At 47.9% G+C, this 26,585-nt stretch overlaps 1 protein-coding gene and 3 pseudogenes across 1 annotated transcript; all 4 read left to right on the top strand.

The window, feature by feature from the left end:
- On the top strand, positions 3,119-4,159 carry LOC110256925 (annotated as a pseudogene).
- Positions 10,450-11,730, top strand: LOC100522524 (annotated as a pseudogene).
- Positions 17,736-19,034, top strand: LOC110256927 (annotated as a pseudogene).
- Positions 25,218-26,585, top strand: LOC110257159 (olfactory receptor 12-like). The gene has a single exon (XM_021076081.1). The coding sequence runs from the start codon at positions 25,525-25,527 to the stop codon at positions 26,473-26,475; it is 951 nt and encodes a 316-aa protein (XP_020931740.1). The 5' UTR covers positions 25,218-25,524; the 3' UTR covers positions 26,476-26,585.

Here is a 26,585-nt window from a genome sequence, read left to right on the forward strand (position 1 = left end):
GGAGTCCCAGTGCACTCAGAAGACCAAGGCGCCCTTAACTGGTCCTTTGAGGCATTGAGTCCCACTTGTGTCAAGTGGAACAAATCTTCCCAGCAGAGTTTCAAATTGGAAAGTCCCAGGAACCCTAGTCAGCCAAGGGGTCAAGCCATATAAGGGCAGGTGAGTTGAGTCCATCCCATCTCATACTTCAACCAAGACCCATCAGTTTCCTGCAGCAAGAACTTGAAGCACCTGGCCTGCCTTTTACGGGAACCCATTCCCATCCTCTGCCACCACCCGCTTCCCCTGCACTGCAAACGAAGCCGGAGATGAGCAGAAAGTGGCAGGTTGTTTGGTGCCACGTTATTGTCATCAGCACAGACCAGCTCAGGAGACCCGTCCACCCAGGAGCACAGGGTCTTCAGTGATTCACACCACTCCTGACATCACAGGAGCAGGGCAGCCATCGCTCAGCAGGATGCGGGTCACTAGTCACTGACAGGTGAGTCCCGGGAGCCTGAACCACACCATCTCCACCTCCCCACACCACCAGGCAGGGTCAGGGAGGGCAGCAGGTCTGAACTTTCATGACAGTAGAAAGAATGGGGTATGGTTTCATACAAATGTGGGCTTCAATTGTGTGGTCTGAGATTCTGCACCTCAGACAGTCTCCAGGCGATGCTGGTGCTATAGTGCCTCAGACTTGATTAACAAGTTGTTGCGATGAAAGCCTGAGATGAAGACATTATAAATAGATGCTCACAGGCAGCCTGGATTCTTTTGCTTCACCTGGGAAGTTATGTCTCAGGCTCAGACTCAAAGGCAGGCTCAGTGGAGCCACCATGAAAACCCACAGACAGTCTCAGAAAGATAGGGGACTGTGTGCGTTTGCTTTTTAGCAAACCAAGCCAAGAGCTTGACTTTGCCGTTGAAAATGCAAATCTTTCTTCTGGTGCTCCCTAGGCTTCTTATGGATCAGTGTTGTGATGACCCGAGGGAGACAGTCCCAGAACATGAAGCTGGGTAAATCAGGGGACTTAGGAGCCAACCTGGGGGTGTTGGGTGAATAATGACCACTAGGCAACAGTGGCTCCATTGAATACATGAGCAGACAGGTGGGCAGAGGTGGCTGGCAAGGGTGTGGCCATCGTGAATGTGAGTGTCTGTGCACAGGATGGGGCTGCGGGTACAGGGGTGGGGGCCAACGTGGTAGGACCTCCTCCATCTCCACCCTTGGCACCAGCAAGGACCCTGAATTCCAAGAGACACTCTCTGGGCCTCCAAGGTGAAACTGTCCCCTTCTGCTCTCCTGTGACGGTTGGAATCAAGTCCCCAGGAGAGGAAAACGGGACAACCCACAGTTCCCACCACCTGCTCTCTGGTTGCATAGTGGCATCTCTCACAGACCATCTTTAAGAGAACATCAGGCTGAGAGAGAACACAGAATGTGAGGCTCATCGCTCCTCCACAGGCACCACTGACACACCGGCCTCTGCCTGCGCACCCCCACTCCCAACTGGTCACGCCTTCAAAGACAAACAGCTCCCTGATCCTGCAGATGTGACCGCCAGAAAACCTGGAATGTGCTCTGAAATCAAAAACTGCCCTCTGCTCCCTGGGAGGCACGCTGGCTCTGCACTCACCTTGTTCACTCAGTGCTCCCTCTTGAGGATGGGTCTCCTCTGACCATTCCTCTGACCAGCGCACAGGTGATCCCATGTCCCTTGTGAGTGTGTGGTCAGCTCTCCTCAGGGCAGACACGTAGGTCTGGACTGGGACAGGGGCAGCACCCAACAGGATGCCTCAGACACTGAAGTAGATGTGACAGCATTGGTGACTCCCATTGCTGGAAGCCATCAGTCCCACAGGGTGTGCTGAGCAGCCAGGGACATGGACCCAAGAACGGGTAAGCATGTGGCATGCCCGTATTCTGAACGTGTCACAGCCCCTGCTCTGCTGCTTCTCACCATGGAGATGGACATTCCCCTCTCTATAAATGGTCCTACATCTGGACATTTTAGAAAGGTGCCCTCGGATGCACAAGGATTCAGAGGGCTCTGCTGATGGTAGCCACCATGGACCAATCTCAGAGACAAAGAAACAGAGACAGGTCTCAGGGCCTAATGGGGTGACAGACACAATACCCACATTAGCCTGGTGAGGGATGGTGCCTGATCTGCTCCGAGACTAGATGGGAGTTCCTGCAATCACTGAGTTAAGCGCTGATGAGCTGAGGTGCTTTCACTGTATGTATGTATGTATGTATGTATGTATGTATGTATGTATGTATGTATCTATCTATCTATCTATCTATCTATCTATCTATCAATCTATCTATCTATCTACCTATCTACGTATCTATCTATCTATCATGTATCTATCTATCTATTTATTTATTTATATTTAATTTTTGTCTTTTCTGGACCACACCCACAGCATGTGGAGGTTCCCAGGCTAAGGGTCAAATCAGAGCTGTAGTTTCCAGCCTATGACAGAGCCACAGCAATGCCAGATCTGAGCCGCATCTGTGACCTACACCTCAGCTCACAGCAACAAGACCCTTAACCCACTGAGTGAGGCAGGACCTGAAACCTCATTGTTCCTAGTCAGATTTGTTCCCACTGCACCATGAAGGGAACTTGATTTTTTTTTTCAGCAATTCATGTATTTATTATTTTCACTATTTGTGTATTTAAAGAATAGGTAGAATCACGCTTGCAGAGTGCAAGATTAGATACGCTAGCAAGTTGAAGAAAAGGAACAACTCAGAAGCATCACCTGGGTAGGGAAAGTATGTCCTTCAGGAAGGATGAGGAGATGTAAGATAGCCTTACCATCTAGGAAATCAGCTCTGCAAAACCTGGAACCACCCCAGAGCAGCAGCTCAGTCTCCCACAGAAGGAGGGCTCCAAGCATACCTACAATTGGTGAATCAGAGGGAATGTTTCCCATTTCAGGTCTGTCTGAGCTCTTTGGGAATAAGACGGCACAGCAGGTGGTTTCTAGTCAGTGTGTGATGGGCACTGAGTGTCCTAGTGCTCCAAGGGAAGGATGACCTTATGACTTTGCTCTGCTCCCACTAATTGCCTCCCACCCAATATTAACCCCATCACCAGCTCAGGACCATGCCACCTCATGAAATGGAAACCTCTCAGGGAAGCCTCTGCAGGAGTTTGTGCTGGAGGGGTTTCAGGGTGGGCTGCAGACCCAGGCCCTGCTCTTTGCCCTCTTCCTGGCCCTGTACTTGGCCGCCATCCTGGGGAACCTCACCATGATCGTGGTCATCACCCTGGACGCCCGTCTGCACTCCCCGATGTACTTCTTCCTCAAGAACCTCTCCTTCCTGGACCTGTGCTACTCATCTGTCATCTACCCCAAGGCCTGGCCAACTTCCTGTCCTCAGCCAAGGTCATCTCCTTCGGGGGCTGTGCCTCCCAGTTCTTCCTCATCTCTCTGATGATCACCACTGAGGGATTCCTCCTGGCCGTGATGGCCTATGACCGCTTCCTGGCCATCTGCAGCCCCCTACACTATCCCATCACCATGTGCCCCATGGCCTGTGCCCAGTTCGTGCTGGGCTGCTATGGTGGAGGGTGCCTCAACGCCATCCTGCAGACCAGCTTCACATTCAGCCTCCCCTTCTGCAGCTCCAACCACATCAACCACTTCTTCTGCGATGTGCCCCCGCTGCTCCTGCTTGCCTGTGCTGACACAGCCATCAACGAGCTGGTCCTGTTTGGCATCTGCGGGCTCTTCATCGTGGGCACCACACTCGGGTCCTCATCTCCTATGCCTACATCACCATGACCATCCTGAGGATGCGCTCAGGAGCAGGCAGACACAAGCTCTTCTCCACCTGTGGCTCCCACATGACGGCCGTGTCCCTCTTTTATGGGACCCTTTTTGTCATGTATGCCCAGCCGGGAGCGGTGGAGTCCATGGAGCAGGCAAGGTGGTCTCTGTCTTCTACACCCTGGTCATCCCGTGCTCAACCCCCTCATCTACAGTCTGCGGAACAAGGAGGTGAAGGAGGCCCTGCGGAGACTGGGCCACAAGCTCACAGCCAAGTGACGGGGGCTCCTCCCCAAGTAGCAGGACTTCTCCTCTTATTTTCAGGCTCTTATCTTCTTCTATCTCAAACCTTCCTTCCCCTTGTCCTCCTCCTTGGCCTGTGCACTTCTTCTTCCCCTCCTCTTCCTTCATTGTCTTCTCCCTCTCTCATGTATTCTTCCATTTCCCCATGAGTTTCCATAAGGATTTTCTTGGGCTTATATACCATCCTAATCCAAATTTGGAATGGAAAAAACCCCAACCGTTCTTTCTTGCACCTCTCAAAAATTATCACCATTATGAAATTTGCATTGTACAGTCACCAATCGGTAGTACCGAGCAGAAGAGCCAAAATCTGACCTTGGATTAAATCAGGAAGTCTCGTCAGGTATTCGATGGAATAGAATTTCTGCAATACTGTGAAAAAATTATTTTTTAGAACTCCACAGATTATACCATGTCTATGTTACTTACATTTCAGATTTGGGTGAAGGTCACTGGGCAATGATAGAACTGGTCTCTTGGTCCCATACACGCTTTGCATGCTGCTGCCACATAGAAGGTTCTCAGTACACATGTACGGCTTGACTGTAATTTGAGGTCACTGGTAACCCCTTCTTCAATTCCACTGTAGCCCTGGCATTGCTTTAGGTATGTTTAAGTGTAGAACAAACACCTTAAATGTGAAGACCATATTGTAGTTTGAATTCTGATGCCTTGTTAAATTTCCCAAATGCTTAAAAATTTTAAATTGTTTTCTAAAATATTGCTTTTTTTGGAACTACTTTAAAGGTATATTTCAGCCGTGCAATGTACATTCACCTTGTTGTGTAATAGATCTCCAGACCTGAAGTTTCACCCTTTCTAAAATTGAACTGCACACCCTTCAACAACCCCCTCTTTCCCCTCAGCTCCACCTCCTGAGAACCAACATCTTACTAGCTGCCTCCATGAAAGTCACTACTTCAGATACCTCCGATACGTAAAACACATAGGATTTGTCCTTTTGTGTCTGGTTATAGCACTTGGCATAGTGTCCTCAGGATTCATCCATGTTACCCTCAAATGACGGTAGTTTCATCTTTTTACAAGTTGAACACAATTCCATTCAACGTATTTTCCACAGTTGGTCTATTCATCCATCGATGACTATTTGGATGGCTCCTACCTTTTGCCATTGGTGAATAATGCTGCTATGTATATGCATATGCAATTATCTCGTATAGTTGCAGCTCCAAATTTTGGGTGAATATACACACAAACCTGTGATGCCTGGATCGTATAGTAAACACTTTTTAAGTTGAGGGGAACCTCCAAAGTACTTCCATAGTGTCTGTACCTAAATTGTGCATTCCCATCAACAGGACAAGAATGTTCCAACTTCTCCAACTCCTAGTAAACATAGAAACTTTTTTTTAAAACAGGAGCCATCCTAATAATTGTAGAGGATTATGTCATTGGTTTTTGAGTTTCATTTCACAAATGGAAATTATTCTTATGCATATATCCGAATACATATACTTGGTGCAGCATAAGGAAGTTTCAGGCCCTGGGATCAAATCTGAGCCTATGCAACAGCTGTGGCAGCACTAGATCCTTAACCCACTGACTGGGCCTCAGTCAAAGCTGTACCTCAGTAGCCACTGAGGCTCTGCAGGGACAATGGCAAGTCCTTATCCCTCTGCATCATGGACAGAACTCTGCATTTTCCCATGTCTTCGTTGGCCACATGGAGATCATATTTAGAAAAATATGTGTGTATGTTCTTGGCAAAATTTCCATTGCATTATTGGTTTTTGATTGTAGGAGATCTTTTTATACTCTGATGTCAGGTATGAGATTTGGAAATATTTTCTCCAATCTCAGAGGTTGCTTTTTCACTCTTCTGAGGTCCCATAATGCCACTGACTTTTCATTGTAATGAGGTCACTGTTGAATATTTTTCATTTGACTTCTGTGCATCTGGGGTCATATTCAGGACATCGATCCAACAAGAAGACATAACACTTCCAAGAGGCACACAGTGCATATAGAAGCAGCGAAACCAAAGCAAATATTAACAAATATGAAGGGATAAATGAACAATAATGCCACAATAACAGGGGACCTTAACCTCCAGCTTTCATTAACGGAAGATCGTCTAGACGGAAATCAGTAAGGAAACCCTGCACTAAAGGATATACTGGGACAGATGGAATTCATTGATTTTCACGAACATTTTATCCAAAAACAGAAAAACACACTATTTTGTCAGGTGCATAAGGAACATTCTCCAGGAGAGATCACCTACTAGGCCACTAAACAGAGAATCAAACTTTCATTAAGAAGTTTTTCTTGGAGTTCTCATTGTGCTACAGCAGAAATGAATCTGACTAGGAACCATGAGGATGTGGGTTTGATCCCTGGCCTTGTTCAGTGGGTTAAGGATCTGGCACTGCTGCGGCTCTGGTGGCACACTGAAATCTACAGCTCTCATTGGACCCTAGCCTGGGAAACACCAAATATCACGGGTGCAGCCCTAAAAAGACCAAAAGAATTTTTTTTTAGTGATTCCTTGTTAAGTTTTACAAAAGATTCTTTCTTTCCTTCCTTCCTTCCTTCCTTCCTTCCTTCCTTCCTTCCTTCCTTCCTTCCTTCCTTCCTTCTTTCCTTCTTTCTTTCCTTCGTTCTTTCGTTCTTTTGTTCTTTTCTTTCCTTCTGTCTCTTTACAATCACACTGTGCCATATGAAGGTCCTAAATAAGACCTAATCTTCCATTAATTTTATCAGCTACTGATAAAGCATGGTAAAATATCAACCATGATTTGGATGTTTGCATTTCATTTTCATTCTATCAACTTTGATGTAGGATCGTTATAAGTTGATATTTAGGATCTTTATAAGTTGTGTACATCTTTCAATTTTTCACAGCATCCAGTTGAATTAACATTTTCGTTATGAAATGTCCATTCATGAGCCAACTTTTTCTCCTGAAATCTATTTCATCTAATGATTATCGAGCCACAACAGCCTTAGTTTCTTAGGTACTTCTTGGCTCAAATTTCTCCAGCTTTTGGATTTCATGCATCCTCTACCTTCAACATAAAGCAGCTTTATAATTTGATTTTGGATTTCTGTCCAGGATTAAAATATTTTCTTTACCACATATATTTACTCAGTCTGCATTGGGGGAAGGGCCACACTAGGGCTGAGAAAGGGCTGTGCTGCTTCCCCAGACACAGACGCTTACATGTCACTGTTTCTCACAAGCACAGGGGCAGATGACACAGAGGAGGAGGAACTGGGGGCCAATGTTGGATACAGCTGCTGCACAGGGAATGCCTTTGCCAGGATGGGCCCTGGGTCCCTCTGAGTGGTCTTGCTTCTCTCCTGTTGGACCTCAGTGCTTGCAGAGGGATTTCAGGCTCCCTGCCCCCCTTGTCTTGGGCTGAAATGTGTTGGATGAAGATTGGTCACAGGACCTCATTTTCATGGGACCCAGGGAGTTGGGAGTCCCAGTGCACTCAGAAGACCAAGGCGCCTTAACTGGTCCTTTGAGGCATTGAGTCCCACTTGTGTCAAGTGGAACAAATCTTCCAGCAGAGTTTCAAATTGGAAAGTCCCAGGAACCCTAGTCAGCCAAGGGGTCAAGCCATATAAGGGCAGGTGAGTTGAGTCCATCCCATCTCATACTTCAACCAAGACCCATCAGTTTCCTGCAGCAAGAACTTGAAGCACTGGCCTGCCTTTTACGGGAACCCATTCCCATCCTCTGCCACCACCGCTTCCCCTGCACTGCAAACGAAGCCGGAGATGAGCAGAAAGTGGCAGGTTGTTTGGTGCCACGTTATTGTCATCAGCACAGACCAGCTCAGGAGACCCGTCCACCCAGGAGCACAGGGTCTTCAGGGATTCACACCACTCCTGACATCACAGGAGCAGGGCAGCCATCGCTCAGCAGGATGCGGGTCACTAGTCACTGACAAGGTGAGTCCCGGGAGCCTGAACCACACCATCTCCACCTCCCCACACCACCAGGCAGGGTCAGGGAGGGCAGCAGGTCTGAACTTTCATGACAGTAGAAAGAATGGGGTATGGTTTCATACAAATGTGGGCTTCAATTGTGTGGTCTGAGATTCTGCACCTCAGACAGTCTCCAGGCGATGCTGGTGCTATAGTGCCTCAGACTTGATTAACAAGTTGTTGCGATGAAAGCCTGAGATGAAGACATTATAAATAGATGCTCACAGGCAGCCTGGATTCTTTTGCTTCACCTGGGAAGTTATGTCTCAGGCTCAGACTCAAAGGCAGGCTCAGTGGAGCCACCATGAAAACCCACAGACAGTCTCAGAAAGACAGGGGACTGTGCGCGTTTGCTTTTTAGCAAACCAAGCCAAGAGCTTGACTTTGCCGTTGAAATACAAATCTTTCTTCTGGTGCTCCCTAGGCTTCTTATGGATCAGTGTTGTGATTACCCGAGGGAGACAGTCCCAGAACATGAAGCTGGGTAAATCAGGGGACTTAGGAGCCAACCTGGGGGTGCTGGGTGAATAATGACCACTAGGCAACAGTGGCTCCATTGAATACATGAGCAGACAGGTGGGCAGAGGTGGCTGGCCAGGGTGTGGCCATCGTGAATGTGAGTGTCTGTGCACAGGATGGGGCTGCGGGTACAGGGGTGGGGGCCAACTTGGTAGGACCTCCACCCTTGGCCCAGCAAGGACCCTGAGACACTCTCTGGGCCTCCAAGGTGAAACTGTCCCCTTCTGTCTCCTGTGACGGTTGGAATCAAGTCCCCCAGGAGAGGAAAACGGGACAACCCACAGTTCCCACCACCTGCTCTCTGGTTGCATAGTGGCATCTCTCACAGACCATCTTTAAGAGAACATCAGGCTGAGAGAGAACACAGAATGTTAGGCTCATCGCTCCTCCACAGGCACCACTGACACACCGGCCTCTGCCTGCGCACCCCCACTCCCAACTGGTCACGCCTTCAAAGACAAACAGCTCCCTGATCCTGCAGATGTGACCGCCAGAAAACCTGGAATGTGCTCTGAAATCAAAAACTGCCCTCTGCTCCCTGGGAGGCACGCTGGCTCTGCACTCACCTTGTTCACTCAGTGCTCCCTCTTGAGGATGGGTCTCCTCTGACCATTCCTCTGACCAGCGCACAGGTGATCCCATGTCCCTTGTGAGTGTGTGGTCAGCTCTCCTCAGGGCAGACACGTAGGTCTGGACTGGGACAGGGGGCAGCACCCAACAGGATGCCTCAGACACTGAAGTAGATGTGACAGCATTGGTGACTCCCATTGCTGGAAGCCATCAGTCCCACAGGGTGTGCTGAGCAGCCAGGGACATGGACCCAAGAACGGGTAAGCATGTGGCATGCCCGTATTCTGAACGTGTCACAGCCCCTGCTCTGCTGCTTCTCACCATGGAGATGGACATTCCCCTCTCTATAAATGGTCCTACATCTGGACATTTTAGAAAGGTGCCCTCGGATGCACAAGGATTCAGAGGGCTCTGCTGATGGTAGCCACCATGGACCAATCTCAGAGACAAAGAAACAGAGACAGGTCTCAGGGCCTAATGGGGTGACAGACACAATACCCACATTAGCCTGGTGAGGGATGGTGCCTGATCTGCTCCGAGACTAGATGGGAGTTCCTGCAATCACTGAGTTAAGCGCTGATGAGCTGAGGTGCTTTCACTGTATGTATGTATGTATGTATGTATGTATGTATGTATGTATGTATGTATCTATCTATCTATCTATCTATCTATCTATCTATCTATCTATCTATCAATCTATCTATCTATCATGTATCTATCTATCTATTTATTTATTTATATTTAATTTTTGTCTTTTCTGGACCACACCCACAGCATGTGGAGGTTCCCAGGCTAAGGGTCAAATCAGAGCTGTAGTTTCCAGCCTATGACAGAGCCACAGCAATGCCAGATCTGAGCCGCATCTGTGACCTACACCTCAGCTCACAGCAACAAGACCCTTAACCCACTGAGTGAGGCAGGACCTGAAACCTCATTGTTCCTAGTCAGATTTGTTCCCACTGCACCATGAAGGGAACTTGATTTTTTTTTTCAGCAATTCATGTATTTATTATTTTCACTATTTGTGTATTTAAAGAATAGGTAGAATCACGCTTGCAGAGTGCAAGATTAGATACGCTAGCAAGTTGAAGAAAAGGAACAACTCAGAAGCATCACCTGGGTAGGGAAAGTATGTCCTTCAGGAAGGATGAGGAGATGTAAGATAGCCTTACCATCTAGGAAATCAGCTCTGCAAAACCTGGAACCACCCCAGAGCAGCAGCTCAGTCTCCCACAGAAGGAGGGCTCCAAGCATACCTACAAATTGGTGAATCAGAGGGAATGTTTCCCATTTCAGTCTGTCTGAGCTCTTTGGGAATAAGACGGCACAGCAGGTGGTTTCTAGTCAGTGTGTGATGGGCACTGAGTGTCCTAGTGCTCCAAGGGAAGGATGACCTTATGACTTTGCTCTGCTCCCACTAATTGCCTCCCACCCAATATTAACCCCATCACCAGCTCAGGACCATGCCACCTCATGGAAATGGAAACCTCTCAGGGAAGCCTCTGCAGGAGTTTGTGCTGGAGGGGTTTCAGGGTGGGCTGCAGACCCAGGCCTGCTCTTTGCCCTCTTCCTGGCCCTGTACTTGGCCGCCATCCTGGGGAACCTCACCATGATCGTGGTCATCACCCTGGACGCCCGTCTGCACTCCCCGATGTACTTCTTCCTCAAGAACCTCTCCTTCCTGGACCTGTGCTACTCATCTGTCATCTACCCCAAGGCCCTGGCCAACTTCCTGTCCTCAGCCAAGGTCATCTCCTTCGGGGGCTGTGCCTCCCAGTTCTTCCTCATCTCTCTGATGATCACCACTGAGGGATTCCTCCTGGCCGTGATGGCCTATGACCGCTTCCTGGCCATCTGCAGCCCCCTACACTATCCCATCACCATGTGCCCCATGGCCTGTGCCCAGTTCGTGCTGGGCTGCTATGGTGGAGGGTGCCTCAACGCCATCCTGCAGACCAGCTTCACATTCAGCCTCCCCTTCTGCAGCTCCAACCACATCAACCACTTCTTCTGCGATGTGCCCCCGCTGCTCCTGCTTGCCTGTGCTGACACAGCCATCAACGAGCTGGTCCTGTTTGGCATCTGCGGGCTCTTCATCGTGGGCACCACACTCGGGTCCTCATCTCCTATGCCTACATCACCATGACCATCCTGAGGATGCGCTCAGGAGCAGGCAGACACAAGCTCTTCTCCACCTGTGGCTCCCACATGACGGCCGTGTCCCTCTTTTATGGGACCCTTTTTGTCATGTATGCCCAGCCGGGAGCGGTGGAGTCCATGGAGCAGGGCAAGGTGGTCTCTGTCTTCTACACCCTGGTCATCCCCGTGCTCAACCCCCTCATCTACAGTCTGCGGAACAAGGAGGTGAAGGAGGCCCTGCGGAGACTGGGCCACAAGCTCACAGCCAAGTGACGGGGGCTCCTCCCCAAGTAGCAGGACTTCTCCTCTTATTTTCAGGCTCTTATCTTCTTCTATCTCAAACCTTCCTTCCCCTTGTCCTCCTCCTTGGCCTGTGCACTTCTTCTTCCCCCTCCTCTTCCTTCATTGTCTTCTCCCTCTCTCATGTATTCTTCCATTTCCCCATGAGTTTCCATAAGGATTTTCTTGGGCTTATATACCATCCTAATCCAAATTTGGAATGGAAAAAACCCCAACCGTTCTTTCTTGCACCTCTCAAAAATTATCACCATTATGAAAATTTGCATTGTACAGTCACCAATCGGTAGTACCGAGCAGAAGAGCCAAAAATCTGACCTTGGATTAAATCAGGAAGTCTCGTCAGGTATTCGATGGAATAGAATTTCTGCAATACTGTGAAAAAATTATTTTTTAGAACTCCACAGATTATACCATGTCTATGTTACTTACATTTCAGATTTGGGTGAAGGTCACTGGGCAATGATAGAACTGGTCTCTTGGTCCCATACACGCTTTGCATGCTGCTGCCACATAGAAGGTTCTCAGTACACATGTACGGCTTGACTGTAATTTGAGGTCACTGGTAACCCCTTCTTCAATTCCACTGTAGCCCTGGCATTGCTTTAGGTATGTTTAAGTGTAGAACAAACACCTTAAATGTGAAGACCATATTGTAGTTTGAATTCTGATGCCTTGTTAAATTTCCCAAATGCTTAAAAATTTTAAATTGTTTTCTAAAATATTGCTTTTTTTGGAACTACTTTAAAGGTATATTTCAGCCGTGCAATGTACATTCACCTTGTTGTGTAATAGATCTCCAGACCTGAAGTTTCACCCTTTTCTAAAATTGAACTGCACACCCTTCAACAACCCCCTCTTTCCCCTCAGCTCCACCTCCTGAGAACCAACATCTTACTAGCTGCCTCCATGAAAGTCACTACTTCAGATACCTCCGATACGTAAAACACATAGGATTTGTCCTTTTGTGTCTGGTTATAGCACTTGGCATAGTGTCCTCAGGATTCATCCATGTTACCCTCAAATGACGGTAGTTTCATCTTTTTACAAGTTGAACACAATTCCATTCAACGTATTTTCCACAGTTGGTCTATTCATCCATCGATGACTATTTGGATGGCTCCTACCTTTTGCCATTGGTGAATAATGCTGCTATGTATATGCATATGCAATTATCTCGTATAGTTGCAGCTCCAAATTTTGGGTGAATATACACACAAACCTGTGATGCCTGGATCGTATAGTAAACACTTTTTAAGTTGAGGGGAACCTCCAAAGTACTTCCATAGTGTCTGTACCTAAATTGTGCATTCCCATCAACAGGACAAGAATGTTCCAACTTCTCCAACTCCTAGTAAACATAGAAACTTTTTTTTAAAACAGGAGCCATCCTAATAATTGTAGAGGATTATGTCATTGGTTTTGAGTTTCATTTCACAAATGGAAATTATTCTTATGCATATATCCGAATACATATACTTGGTGCAGCATAAGGAAGTTTCAGGCCCTGGGATCAAATCTGAGCCTATGCAACAGCTGTGGCAGCACTAGATCCTTAACCCACTGACTGGGCCTCAGTCAAAGCTGTACCTCAGTAGCCACCTGAGGCTCTGCAGGGACAATGGCAAGTCCTTATCCTCTGCATCATGGACAGAACTCTGCATTTTCCCATGTCTTCGTTGGCCACATGGAGATCATATTTAGAAAAATATGTGTGTATGTTCTTGGCAAAATTTCCATTGCATTATTGGTTTTTGATTGTAGGAGATCTTTTTATACTCTGATGTCAGGTATGAGATTTGGAAATATTTTCTCCAATCTCAGAGGTTGCTTTTTCACTCTTCTGAGGTCCCATAATGCCACTGACTTTTCATTGTAATGAGGTCACTGTTGAATATTTTTCATTTGACTTCTGTGCATCTGGGGTCATATTCAGGACATCGATCCAACAAGAAGACATAACACTTCCAAAGAGGCACACAGTGCATATAGAAGCAGCGAAACCAAAGCAAATATTAACAAATATGAAGGGATAAATGAACAATAATGCCACAATAACAGGGGACCTTAACCTCCAGCTTTCATTAACGGAAGATCGTCTAGACGGAAAATCAGTAAGGAAACCCTGCACTAAAGGATATACTGGGACAGATGGAATTCATTGATTTTCACGAACATTTTATCCAAAAACAGAAAAACACACTATTTTGTCAGGTGCATAAGGAACATTCTCCAGGAGAGATCACCTACTAGGCCACTAAACAAGAGAATCAAACTTTCATTAAGAAGTTTTTCTTGGAGTTCTCATTGTGCTACAGCAGAAATGAATCTGACTAGGAACCATGAGGATGTGGGTTTGATCCCTGGCCTTGTTCAGTGGGTTAAGGATCTGGCACTGCTGCGGCTCTGGTGCACACTGAAATCTACAGCTCTCATTGGACCCCTAGCCTGGGAAACACCAAATCACGGGTGCAGCCCTAAAAAGACCAAAAGAATTTTTTTTTAGTGATTCCTTGTTAAGTTTTACAAAAGATTCTTTCTTTCCTTCTTCCTTCCTTCCTTCCTTCCTTCCTTCCTTCCTTCCTTCTTCCTTCCTTCCTTCTTTCCTTCTTTCTTTCCTTCGTTCTTTCGTTCTTTTGTTCTTTTCTTTCCTTCTGTCTCTTTACAATCACACCTGTGCCATATGAAGGTCCTAACATAAGACTAATGCTTCATTAATTTTATCAGCTACTGATAAAAGCATGGTAAAATATCAACCATGATTTGGATGTTTGCATTTCATTTTCATTCTATCAACTTTGATGTAGGATCGTTATAAGTTGATATTTAGGATCTTTATAAGTTGTGTACATCTTTCAATTTTTCACAGATCCAGTTGAATTAAACATTTTCGTTATGAAATGTCCATTCATGAGCCAACTTTTTCTCCTGAAATCTATTTCATCTAATGATTATCGAGCCACAACAGCCTTAGTTTTCTTAGGTACTTCTTGGCTCAAATTTCTCCAGCTTTTGGATTTCATGCATCCTCTACCTTCAACATAAAGCAGCTTTATAATTTGATTTTGGATTTCTGTCCAGGATTAAATATTTTCTTTACCACATATATTTACTCAGTCTGCATTGGGGGAAGGGCCACACTAGGGCTGAGAAAGGGCTGTGCTGCTTCCCAGACACAGACGCTTACATGTACTGTTTCTCACAAGCACAGGGGCAGATGACACAGAGGAGGAGGAACTGGGGGCCAATGTTGGATACAGCTGCTGCACAGGGAATGCCTTTGCCAGGATGGGCCCTGGGTCCCTCTGAGTGGTCTTGCTTCTCTCCTGTTGGACTCAGTGCTTGCAGAGGGATTTCAGGCTCCTGCCCCCTTGTCTTGGGCTGAAATGTGTTGGATGAAGATTGGTCACAGGACCTCATTTTCATGGGACCCAGGGAGTTGGGAGTCCCAGTGCACTCAGAAGACCAAGGCGCCCTTAACTGGTCCTTTGAGGCATTGAGTCCCACTTGTGTCAAGTGGAACAAATCTTCCAGCAGAGTTTCAAATTGGAAAGTCCAGGAACCCTAGTCAGCCAAGGGGTCAAGCCATATAAGGGCAGGTGAGTTGAGTCCATCCCATCTCATACTTCAACCAAGACCATCAGTTTCCTGCAGCAAGAACTTGAAGCACCTGGCCTGCCTTTTACGGGAACCCATTCCCATCCTCTGCCACCACCCGCTTCCCCTGCACTGCAAACGAAGCCGGAGATGAGCAGAAAGTGGCAGGTTGTTTGGTGCCACGTTATTGTCATCAGCACAGACCAGCTCAGGAGACCCGTCCACCCAGGAGCACAGGGTCTTCAGTGATTCACACCACTCCTGACATCACAGGAGCAGGGCAGCCATCGCTCAGCAGGATGCGGGTCACTAGTCACTGACAGGTGAGTCCCGGGAGCCTGAACCACACCATCTCCACCTCCCCACACCACCAGGCAGGGTCAGGGAGGGCAGCAGGTCTGAACTTTCATGACAGTAGAAAGAATGGGGTATGGTTTCATACAAATGTGGGCTTCATTGTGTGGTCTGAGATTCTGCACCTCAGACAGTCTCCAGGCGATGCTGGTGCTATAGTGCCTCAGACTTGATTAACAAGTTGTTGCGATGAAAGCCTGAGATGAAGACATTATAAATAGATGCTCACAGGCAGCCTGGATTCTTTTGCTTCACCTGGGAAGTTATGTCTCAGGCTCAGACTCAAAGGCAGGCTCAGTGGAGCCACCATGAAAACCACAGACAGTCTCAGAAAGACAGGGGACTGTGCGCGTTTGCTTTTTAGCAAACCAAGCCAAGAGCTTGACTTTGCCGTTGAAAATACAAATCTTTCTTCTGGTGCTCCCTAGGCTTCTTATGGATCAGTGTTGTGATGACCCGAGGGAGACAGTCCCAGAACATGAAGCTGGGTAAATCAGGGGACTTAGGAGCCAACCTGGGGTGCTGGGTGAATAATGACCACTAGGCAACAGTGGCTCCATTGAATACATGAGCAGACAGGTGGGCAGAGGTGGCTGGCAGGGTGTGGCCATCGTGAATGTGAGTGTCTGTGCACAGGATGGGGCTGCGGGTACAGGGGTGGGGGCCAACTTGGTAGGACCTCCACCTTGGCGCCAGCAAGGACCTGAGACACTCTCTGGGCCTCCAAGGTGAAACTGTCCCTTCTGTTCTCCTGTGACGGTTGGAATCAAGTCCCCCAGGAGAGGAAAACGGGACAACCCACAGTTCCCACCACCTGCTCTCTGGTTGCATAGTGGCATCTCTCACAGACCATCTTTAAGAGAACATCAGGCTGAGAGAGAACACAGAATGTTAGGCTCATCGTCCTCCACAGGCACACTGACACACCGGCCTCTGCCTGCGCACCCCCACTCCAACTGGTCACGCCTTCAAAGACAAACAGCTCCTGATCCTGCAGATGTGACCGCCAGAAAACCTGGAATGTGCTCTGAAATCAAAACTGCCCTCTGCTCCCTGGGAGGCACGCTGGCTCTGCACTCACCTTGTTCACTCAGTGCTCCCTCTTGAGGATGGGTCTCCTCTGACCATTCCTCTGACCAGCGCACAGGTGATCCATGTCCCTTGTGAGTGTGTGGTCAGCTCTCCTCAGGGCAGACACGTAGGTCTGGACTGGGACAGGGGGCAGCACCCAACAGGATGCCTCAGACACTGAAGTAGATGTGACAGCATTGGTGACTCCATTGCTGGAAGCCATCAGTCCCACAGGGTGTGCTGAGCAGCCAGGGACATGGACCCAAGAACGGGTAAGCATGTGGCATGCCCGTATTCTGAACGTGTCACAGCCCTGCTCTGCTGCTTCTCACCATGGAGATGGACATTCCCCTCTCTATAAATGGTCTACATCTGGACATTTTAGAAAGGTGCCTCGGATGCACAAGGATTCAGAGGGCTCTGCTGATGGTAGCCACCATGGACCAATCTCAGAGACAAAGAAACAGAGACAGGTCTCAGGGCCTAATGGGGTGACAGACACAATACCCACATTAGCCTGGTGAGGGATGGTGCCTGATCTGCTCCGAGACTAGATGGGAGTTCCTGCAATCACTGAGTTAAGCGCTGATGAGCTGAGGTGCTTTCACTGTATGTATGTAGTGTATGTATGTATGTATGTATGTATGTATGTATCTATCTATCTATCTATCTATCTATCTATCTATCTATCTATCAATCTATCTATCTATCATGTATCTATCTATCTATTTATTTATTTATATTTAATTTTTGTCTTTTCTGGACCACACCCACAGCATGTGGAGGTTCCCAGGCTAAGGGTCAAATCAGAGCTGTAGTTTCCAGCCTATGACAGAGCCACAGCAATGCCAGATCTGAGCCGCATCTGTGACCTACACCTCAGCTCACAGCAACAAGACCCTTAACCACTGAGTGAGGCAGGACCTGAAACCTCATTGTTCTAGTCAGATTTGTTCCCACTGCACCATGAAGGGAACTTGATTTTTTTTTTCAGCAATTCATGTATTTATTATTTTCACTATTTGTGTATTTAAAGAATAGGTAGAATCACGCTTGCAGAGTGCAAGATTAGATACGCTAGCAAGTTGAAGAAAAGGAACAACTCAGAAGCATCACCTGGGTAGGGAAAGTATGTCCTTCAGGAAGGATGAGGAGATGTAAGATAGCCTTACCATCTAGGAAATCAGCTCTGCAAAACCTGGAACCACCCCAGAGCAGCAGCTCAGTCTCCCACAGAAGGAGGGCTCCAAGCATACCTACAAATTGGTGAATCAGAGGGAATGTTTCCCATTTCAGGTCTGTCTGAGCTCTTTGGGAATAAGACGGCACAGCAGGTGGTTTCTAGTCAGTGTGTGATGGGCACTGAGTGTCCTAGTGCTCCAAGGGAAGGATGACCTTATGACTTTGCTCTGCTCCCACTAATTGCCTCCCACCCAATATTAACCCCATCACCAGCTCAGGACCATGCCACCTCATGGAAATGGAAACCTCTCAGGGAAGCCTCTGCAGGAGTTTGTGCTGGAGGGGTTCCAGGGTGGGCTGCAGACCCAGGCCTTGCTCTTTGCCCTCTTCCTGGCCCTGTACTTGGCCGCCATCCTGGGGAACCTCACCATGATCGTGGTCATCACCCTGGACGCCCGTCTGCACTCCCCGATGTACTTCTTCCTCAAGAACCTCTCCTTCCTGGACCTGTGCTACTCATCTGTCATCTACCCCAAGGCCCTGGCCAACTTCCTGTCCTCAGCCAAGGTCATCTCCTTCGGGGGCTGTGCCTCCCAGTTTTCCTCATCTCTCTGATGATCACCACTGAGGGATTCCTCCTGGCCGTGATGGCCTATGACCGCTTCCTGGCCATCTGCAGCCCCCTACACTATCCCATCACCATGTGCCCATGGCCTGTGCCCAGTTCGTGCTGGGCTGCTATGGTGGAGGGTGCCTCAACGCCATCCTGCAGACCAGCTTCACATTCAGCCTCCCTTCTGCAGCTCCAACCACATCAACCACTTCTTCTGCGATGTGCCCCCGCTGCTCCTGCTTGCCTGTGCTGACACAGCCATCAATGAGCTGGTCCTGTTTGGCATCTGCGGGCTCTTCATCGTGGGCACCACACTCGGGGTCCTCATCTCCTATGCCTACATCACCGTGACCATCCTGAGGATGCGCTCGGGAGCAGGCAGGCACAAGCTCTTCTCCACCTGTGGCTCCCACATGACGGCCGTGTCCCTCTTTTATGGGACCCTTTTTGTCATGTATGCCCAGCCGGGAGCGGTGGAGTCCATGGAGCAGGGCAAGGTGGTCTCTGTCTTCTACACCCTGGTCATCCCGTGCTCAACCCCCTCATCTACAGTCTGCGGAACAAGGAGGTGAAGGAGGCCCTGCGGAGACTGGGCCACAAGCTCACAGCCAAGTGACGGGGGCTCCTCCCCAAGTAGCAGGACTTCTCCTCTTATTTTCAGGCTCTTATCTTCTTCTATCTCAAACCTTCCTTCCCTTGTCCTCCTCCTTGGCCTGTGCACTTCTTCTTCCCCCTCCTCTTCCTTCATTGTCTTCTCCCTCTCTCATGTATTCTTCCATTTCCCCATGAGTTTCCATAAGGATTTTCTTGGGCTTATATACCATCCTAATCCAAATTTGGAATGGAAAAAACCCCAACCGTTCTTTCTTGCACCTCTCAAAAATTATCACCATTATGAAAATTTGCATTGTACAGTCACCAATCGGTAGTACCGAGCAGAAGAGCCAAAAATCTGACCTTGGATTAAATCAGGAAGTCTCGTCAGGTATTCGATGGAATAGAATTTCTGCAATACTGTGAAAAATTATTTTTTAGAACTCCACAGATTATACCATGTCTATGTTACTTACATTTCAGATTTGGGTGAAGGTCACTGGGCAATGATAGAACTGGTCTCTTGGTCCCATACACGCTTTGCATGCTGCTGCCACATAGAAGGTTCTCAGTACACATGTACGGCTTGACTGTAATTTGAGGTCACTGGTAACCCCTTCTTCAATTCCACTGTAGCCCTGGCATTGCTTTAGGTATGTTTAAGTGTAGAACAAACACCTTAAATGTGAAGACCATATTGTAGTTTGAATTCTGATGCCTTGTTAAATTTCCCAAATGCTTAAAATTTTAAATTGTTTTCTAAATATTGCTTTTGTTGGAACTACTTTAAAGGTATATTTCAGCCGTGCAATGTACATTCACCTTGTTGTGTAATAGATCTCCAGACCTGAAGTTTCACCCTTTTCTAAAATTGAACTGCACACCCTTCAACAACCCCCTCTTTCCCCTCAGCTCCACCTCCTGAGAACCAACATCTTACTAGCTGCCTCCATGAAAGTCACTACTTCAGATACCTCCGATACGTAAAACACATAGGATTTGTCCTTTTGTGTCTGGTTATAGCACTTGGCATAGTGTCCTCAGGATTCATCCATGTTACCCTCAAATGACGGTAGTTTCATCTTTTTACAAGTTGAACACAATTCCATTCAACGTATTTTCCACAGTTGGTCTATTCATCCATCGATGACTATTTGGATGGCTCCTACCTTTTGCCATTGGTGAATAATGCTGCTATGTATATGCATATGCAATTATCTCGTATAGTTGCAGCTCCAAATTTTGGGTGAATATACACACAAACCTGTGATGCCTGGATCGTATAGTAAACACTTTTTAAGTTGAGGGGAACCTCCAAAGTACTTCCATAGTGTCTGTACCTAAATTGTGCATTCCCATCAACAGGACAAGAATGTTCCAACTTCTCCAACTCCTAGTAAACATAGAAACTTTTTTTTAAAACAGGAGCCATCCTAATAATTGTAGAGGATTATGTCATTGGTTTTGAGTTTCATTTCACAAATGGAAATTATTCTTATGCATATATCCGAATACATATACTTGGTGCAGCATAAGGAAGTTTCAGGCCCTGGGATCAAATCTGAGCCTATGCAACAGCTGTGGCAGCACTAGATCCTTAACCCACTGACTGGGCCTCAGTCAAAGCTGTACCTCAGTAGCCACCTGAGGCTCTGCAGGGACAATGGCAAGTCCTTATCCCTCTGCATCATGGACAGAACTCTGCATTTTCCCATGTCTTCGTTGGCCACATGGAGATCATATTTAGAAAAATATGTATGTATGTTCTTGGCAAAATTTCCATTGCATTATTGGTTTTTGATTGTAGGAGATCTTTTTATACTCTGATGTCAGGTATGAGATTTGGAAATATTTTCTCCAATCTCAGAGGTTGCTTTTTCACTCTTCTGAGGTCCCATAATGCCACTGACTTTTCATTGTAATGAGGTCACTGTTGAATATTTTTCATTTGACTTCTGTGCATCTGGGGTCATATTCAGGACATCGATCCAACAAGAAGACATAACACTTCCAAAGAGGCACACAGTCCAAATAGAAGCAGCGAAACCAAAGCAAATATTAACAAATATGAAGGGATAAATGAACAATAATGCCACAATAACAGGGGACCTTAACCTCCAGCTTTCATTAACGGAAAGATCGTCTAGACGGAAAATCAGTAAGGAAACCCTGCACTAAAGGATATACTGGGACAGATGGAATTCATTGATTTTCACGAACATTTTATCCAAAAACAGAAAAACACACTATTTTGTCAGGTGCATAAGGAACATTCTCCAGGAGAGATCACCTACTAGGCCACTAAACAAGAGAATCAAACTTTCATTAAGAAGTTTTTCTTGGAGTTCTCATTGTGCTACAGCAGAAACGAATCTGACTAGGAACCATGAGGATGTGGGTTTGATCCCTGGCCTTGTTCAGTGGGTTAAGGATCTGGCACTGCTGCGGCTCTGGTGCACACTGAAATCTACAGCTCTCATTGGACCCCTAGCCTGGGAAACACCAAATGTCACGGGTGCAGCCCTAAAAAGACCAAAAGAATTTTTTTTTTAGTGATTCCTTGTTAAGTTTTACAAAAGATTCTTTCTTTCCTTCCTTCCTTCCTTCCTTCCTTCCTTCCTTCCTTCTTTCCTTCTTTCTTTCCTTCGTTCTTTCGTTCTTTTGTTCTTTTCTTTCCTTCTGTCTCTTTACAATCACACCTGTGCCATATGAAGGTCCTAACATAAGACCTAATGCTTCCATTAATTTTATCAGCTACTGATAAAAGCATGGTAAAATATCAACCATGATTTGGATGTTTGCATTTCATTTTCATTCTATCAACTTTGATGTAGGATCGTTATAAGTTGATATTTAGGATCTTTATAAGTTGTGTACATCTTTCAATTTTTCACAGCATCCAGTTGAATTAAACATTTTCGTTATGAAATGTCCATTCATGAGCCAACTTTTTCTCCTGAAATCTATTTCATCTAATGATTATCGAGCCACAACAGCCTTAGTTTTCTTAGGTACTTCTTGGCTCAAATTTCTCCAGCTTTTGGATTTCATGCATCCTCTACCTTCAACATAAAGCAGCTTTATAATTTGATTTTGGATTTCTGTCCAGGATTAAAATATTTTCTTTACCACATATATTTACTCAGTCTGCATTGGGGGAAGGGCCACACTAGGGCTGAGAAAGGGCTGTGCTGCTTCCCCAGACACAGACGCTTACATGTCACTGTTTCTCACAAGCACAGGGGCAGATGACACAGAGGAGGAGGAACTGGGGGCCAATGTTGGATACAGCTGCTGCACAGGGAATGCCTTTGCCAGGATGGGCCCTGGGTCCCTCTGAGTGGTCTTGCTTCTCTCCTGTTGGACCTCAGTGCTTGCAGAGGGATTTCAGGCTCCCTGCCCCCCTTGTCTTGGGCTGAAATGTGTTGGATGAAGATTGGTCACAGGACCTCATTTTCATGGGACCCAGGGAGTTGGGAGTCCCAGTGCACTCAGAAGACCAAGGCGCCCTTAACTGGTCCTTTGAGGCATTGAGTCCCACTTGTGTCAAGTGGAACAAATCTTCCCAGCAGAGTTTCAAATTGGAAAGTCCCAGGAACCCTAGTCAGCCAAGGGGTCAAGCCATATAAGGGCAGGTGAGTTGAGTCCATCCCATCTCATACTTCAACCAAGACCCATCAGTTTCCTGCAGCAAGAACTTGAAGCACCTGGCCTGCCTTTTACGGGAACCCATTCCCATCCTCTGCCACCACCCGCTTCCCCTGCACTGCAAACGAAGCCGGAGATGAGCAGAAAGTGGCAGGTTGTTTGGTGCCACGTTATTGTCATCAGCACAGACCAGCTCAGGAGACCCGTCCACCCAGGAGCACAGGGTCTTCAGTGATTCACACCACTCCTGACATCACAGGAGCAGGGCAGCCATCGCTCAGCAGGATGCGGGTCACTAGTCACTGACAGGTGAGTCCCGGGAGCCTGAACCACACCATCTCCACCTCCCCACACCACCAGGCAGGGTCAGGGAGGGCAGCAGGTCTGAACTTTCATGACAGTAGAAAGAATGGGGTATGGTTTCATACAAATGTGGGCTTCAATTGTGTGGTCTGAGATTCTGCACCTCAGACAGTCTCCAGGCGATGCTGGTGCTATAGTGCCTCAGACTTGATTAACAAGTTGTTGCGATGAAAGCCTGAGATGAAGACATTATAAATAGATGCTCACAGGCAGCCTGGATTCTTTTGCTTCACCTGGGAAGTTATGTCTCAGGCTCAGACTCAAAGGCAGGCTCAGTGGAGCCACCATGAAAACCCACAGACAGTCTCAGAAAGACAGGGGACTGTGCGCGTTTGCTTTTTAGCAAACCAAGCCAAGAGCTTGACTTTGCCGTTGAAAATACAAATCTTTCTTCTGGTGCTCCCTAGGCTTCTTATGGATCAGTGTTGTGATGACCCGAGGGAGACAGTCCCAGAACATGAAGCTGGGTAAATCAGGGGACTTAGGAGCCAACCTGGGGGTGCTGGGTGAATAATGACCACTAGGCAACAGTGGCTCCATTGAATACATGAGCAGACAGGTGGGCAGAGGTGGCTGGCCAGGGTGTGGCCATCGTGAATGTGAGTGTCTGTGCACAGGATGGGGCTGCGGGTACAGGGGTGGGGGCCAACTTGGTAGGACCTCCACCCTTGGCGCCAGCAAGGACCCTGAGACACTCTCTGGGCCTCCAAGGTGAAACTGTCCCCTTCTGCTCTCCTGTGACGGTTGGAATCAAGTCCCCCAGGAGAGGAAAACGGGACAACCCACAGTTCCCACCACCTGCTCTCTGGTTGCATAGTGGCATCTCTCACAGACCATCTTTAAGAGAACATCAGGCTGAGAGAGAACACAGAATGTGAGGCTCATCGCTCCTCCACAGGCACCACTGACACACCGGCCTCTGCCTGCGCACCCCCACTCCCAACTGGTCACGCCTTCAAAGACAAACAGCTCCCTGATCCTGCAGATGTGACCGCCAGAAAACCTGGAATGTGCTCTGAAATCAAAAACTGCCCTCTGCTCCCTGGGAGGCACGCTGGCTCTGCACTCACCTTGTTCACTCAGTGCTCCCTCTTGAGGATGGGTCTCCTCTGACCATTCCTCTGACCAGCGCACAGGTGATCCCATGTCCCTTGTGAGTGTGTGGTCAGCTCTCCTCAGGGCAGACACGTAGGTCTGGACTGGGACAGGGGGCAGCACCCAACAGGATGCCTCAGACACTGAAGTAGATGTGACAGCATTGGTGACTCCCATTGCTGGAAGCCATCAGTCCCACAGGGTGTGCTGAGCAGCCAGGGACATGGACCCAAGAACGGGTAAGCATGTGGCATGCCCGTATTCTGAACGTGTCACAGCCCCTGCTCTGCTGCTTCTCACCATGGAGATGGACATTCCCCTCTCTATAAATGGTCCTACATCTGGACATTTTAGAAAGGTGCCCTCGGATGCACAAGGATTCAGAGGGCTCTGCTGATGGTAGCCACCATGGACCAATCTCAGAGACAAAGAAACAGAGACAGGTCTCAGGGCCTAATGGGGTGACAGACACAATACCCACATTAGCCTGGTGAGGGATGGTGCCTGATCTGCTCCGAGACTAGATGGGAGTTCCTGCAATCACTGAGTTAAGCGCTGATGAGCTGAGGTGCTTTCACTGTATGTATGTATGTATGTATGTATGTATGTATGTATCTATCTATCTATCTATCTATCTATCTATCTATCAATCTATCTATCTATCTATCTACCTATCTACGTATCTATCTATCTATCATGTATCTATCTATCTATTTATTTATTTATATTTAATTTTTGTCTTTTCTGGACCACACCCACAGCATGTGGAGGTTCCCAGGCTAAGGGTCAAATCAGAGCTGTAGTTTCCAGCCTATGACAGAGCCACAGCAATGCCAGATCTGAGCCGCATCTGTGACCTACACCTCAGCTCACAGCAACAAGACCCTTAACCCACTGAGTGAGGCAGGACCTGAAACCTCATTGTTCCTAGTCAGATTTGTTCCCACTGCACCATGAAGGGAACTTGATTTTTTTTTTCAGCAATTCATGTATTTATTATTTTCACTATTTGTGTATTTAAAGAATAGGTAGAATCACGCTTGCAGAGTGCAAGATTAGATACGCTAGCAAGTTGAAGAAAAGGAACAACTCAGAAGCATCACCTGGGTAGGGAAAGTATGTCCTTCAGGAAGGATGAGGAGATGTAAGATAGCCTTACCATCTAGGAAATCAGCTCTGCAAAACCTGGAACCACCCCAGAGCAGCAGCTCAGTCTCCCACAGAAGGAGGGCTCCAAGCATACCTACAAATTGGTGAATCAGAGGGAATGTTTCCCATTTCAGGTCTGTCTGAGCTCTTTGGGAATAAGACGGCACAGCAGGTGGTTTCTAGTCAGTGTGTGATGGGCACTGAGTGTCCTAGTGCTCCAAGGGAAGGATGACCTTATGACTTTGCTCTGCTCCCACTAATTGCCTCCCACCCAATATTAACCCCATCACCAGCTCAGGACCATGCCACCTCATGGAAATGGAAACCTCTCAGGGAAGCCTCTGCAGGAGTTTGTGCTGGAGGGGTTTCAGGGTGGGCTGCAGACCCAGGCCCTGCTCTTTGCCCTCTTCCTGGCCCTGTACTTGGCCGCCGTCCTGGGGAACCTCACCATGATCGTGGTCATCACCCTGGACGCCCGTCTGCACTCCCCGATGTACTTCTTCCTCAAGAACCTCTCCTTCCTGGACCTGTGCTACTCATCTGTCATCTACCCCAAGGCCCTGGCCAACTTCCTGTCCTCAGCCAAGGTCATCTCCTTCGGGGGCTGTGCCTCCCAGTTCTTCCTCATCTCTCTGATGATCACCACTGAGGGATTCCTCCTGGCCGTGATGGCCTATGACCGCTTCCTGGCCATCTGCAGCCCCCTACACTATCCCATCACCATGTGCCCCATGGCCTGTGCCCGGTTCATGCTGGGCTGCTACGGTGGAGGCTGCCTCAACGCCATTCTGCAGACCAGCTTCACATTCAGCCTCCCCTTCTGCAGCTCCAACCACATCAACCACTTCTTCTGCGATGTGCCCCCGCTGCTCCTGCTTGCCTGTGCTGACACAGCCATCAATGAGCTGGTCCTGTTTGGCATCTGCGGGCTCATCATCGTGGGCACCACACTCGGGGTCCTCATCTCCTATGCCTACATCACCGTGACCATCCTGAGGATGCGCTCGGGAGCAGGCAGACACAAGCTCTTCTCCACCTGTGGCTCCCACATGACGGCCGTGTCCCTCTTTTATGGGACCCTTTTTGTCATGTATGCCCAGCCGGGAGCGGTGGAGTCCATGGAGCAGGGCAAGGTGGTCTCTGTCTTCTACACCCTGGTCATCCCCGTGCTCAACCCCCTCATCTACAGTCTGCGGAACAAGGAGGTGAAGGAGGCCCTGTGGAGACTGGGCCACAAGCTCACAGCCAATTGACGGGGGCTCCTCCCCAAGTAGCAGGACTTCTCCTCTTATTTTCAGGCTCTTATCTTCTTCTATCTCAAACCTTCCTTCCCCTTGTCCTCCTCCTTGGCCTGTGCACTTCT

The sequence above is a fragment of the Sus scrofa genome, chromosome 15 (assembly GCF_000003025.6).
Source record: "Sus scrofa isolate TJ Tabasco breed Duroc chromosome 15, Sscrofa11.1, whole genome shotgun sequence".
Lineage (NCBI taxonomy): Eukaryota > Metazoa > Chordata > Mammalia > Artiodactyla > Suidae > Sus > Sus scrofa.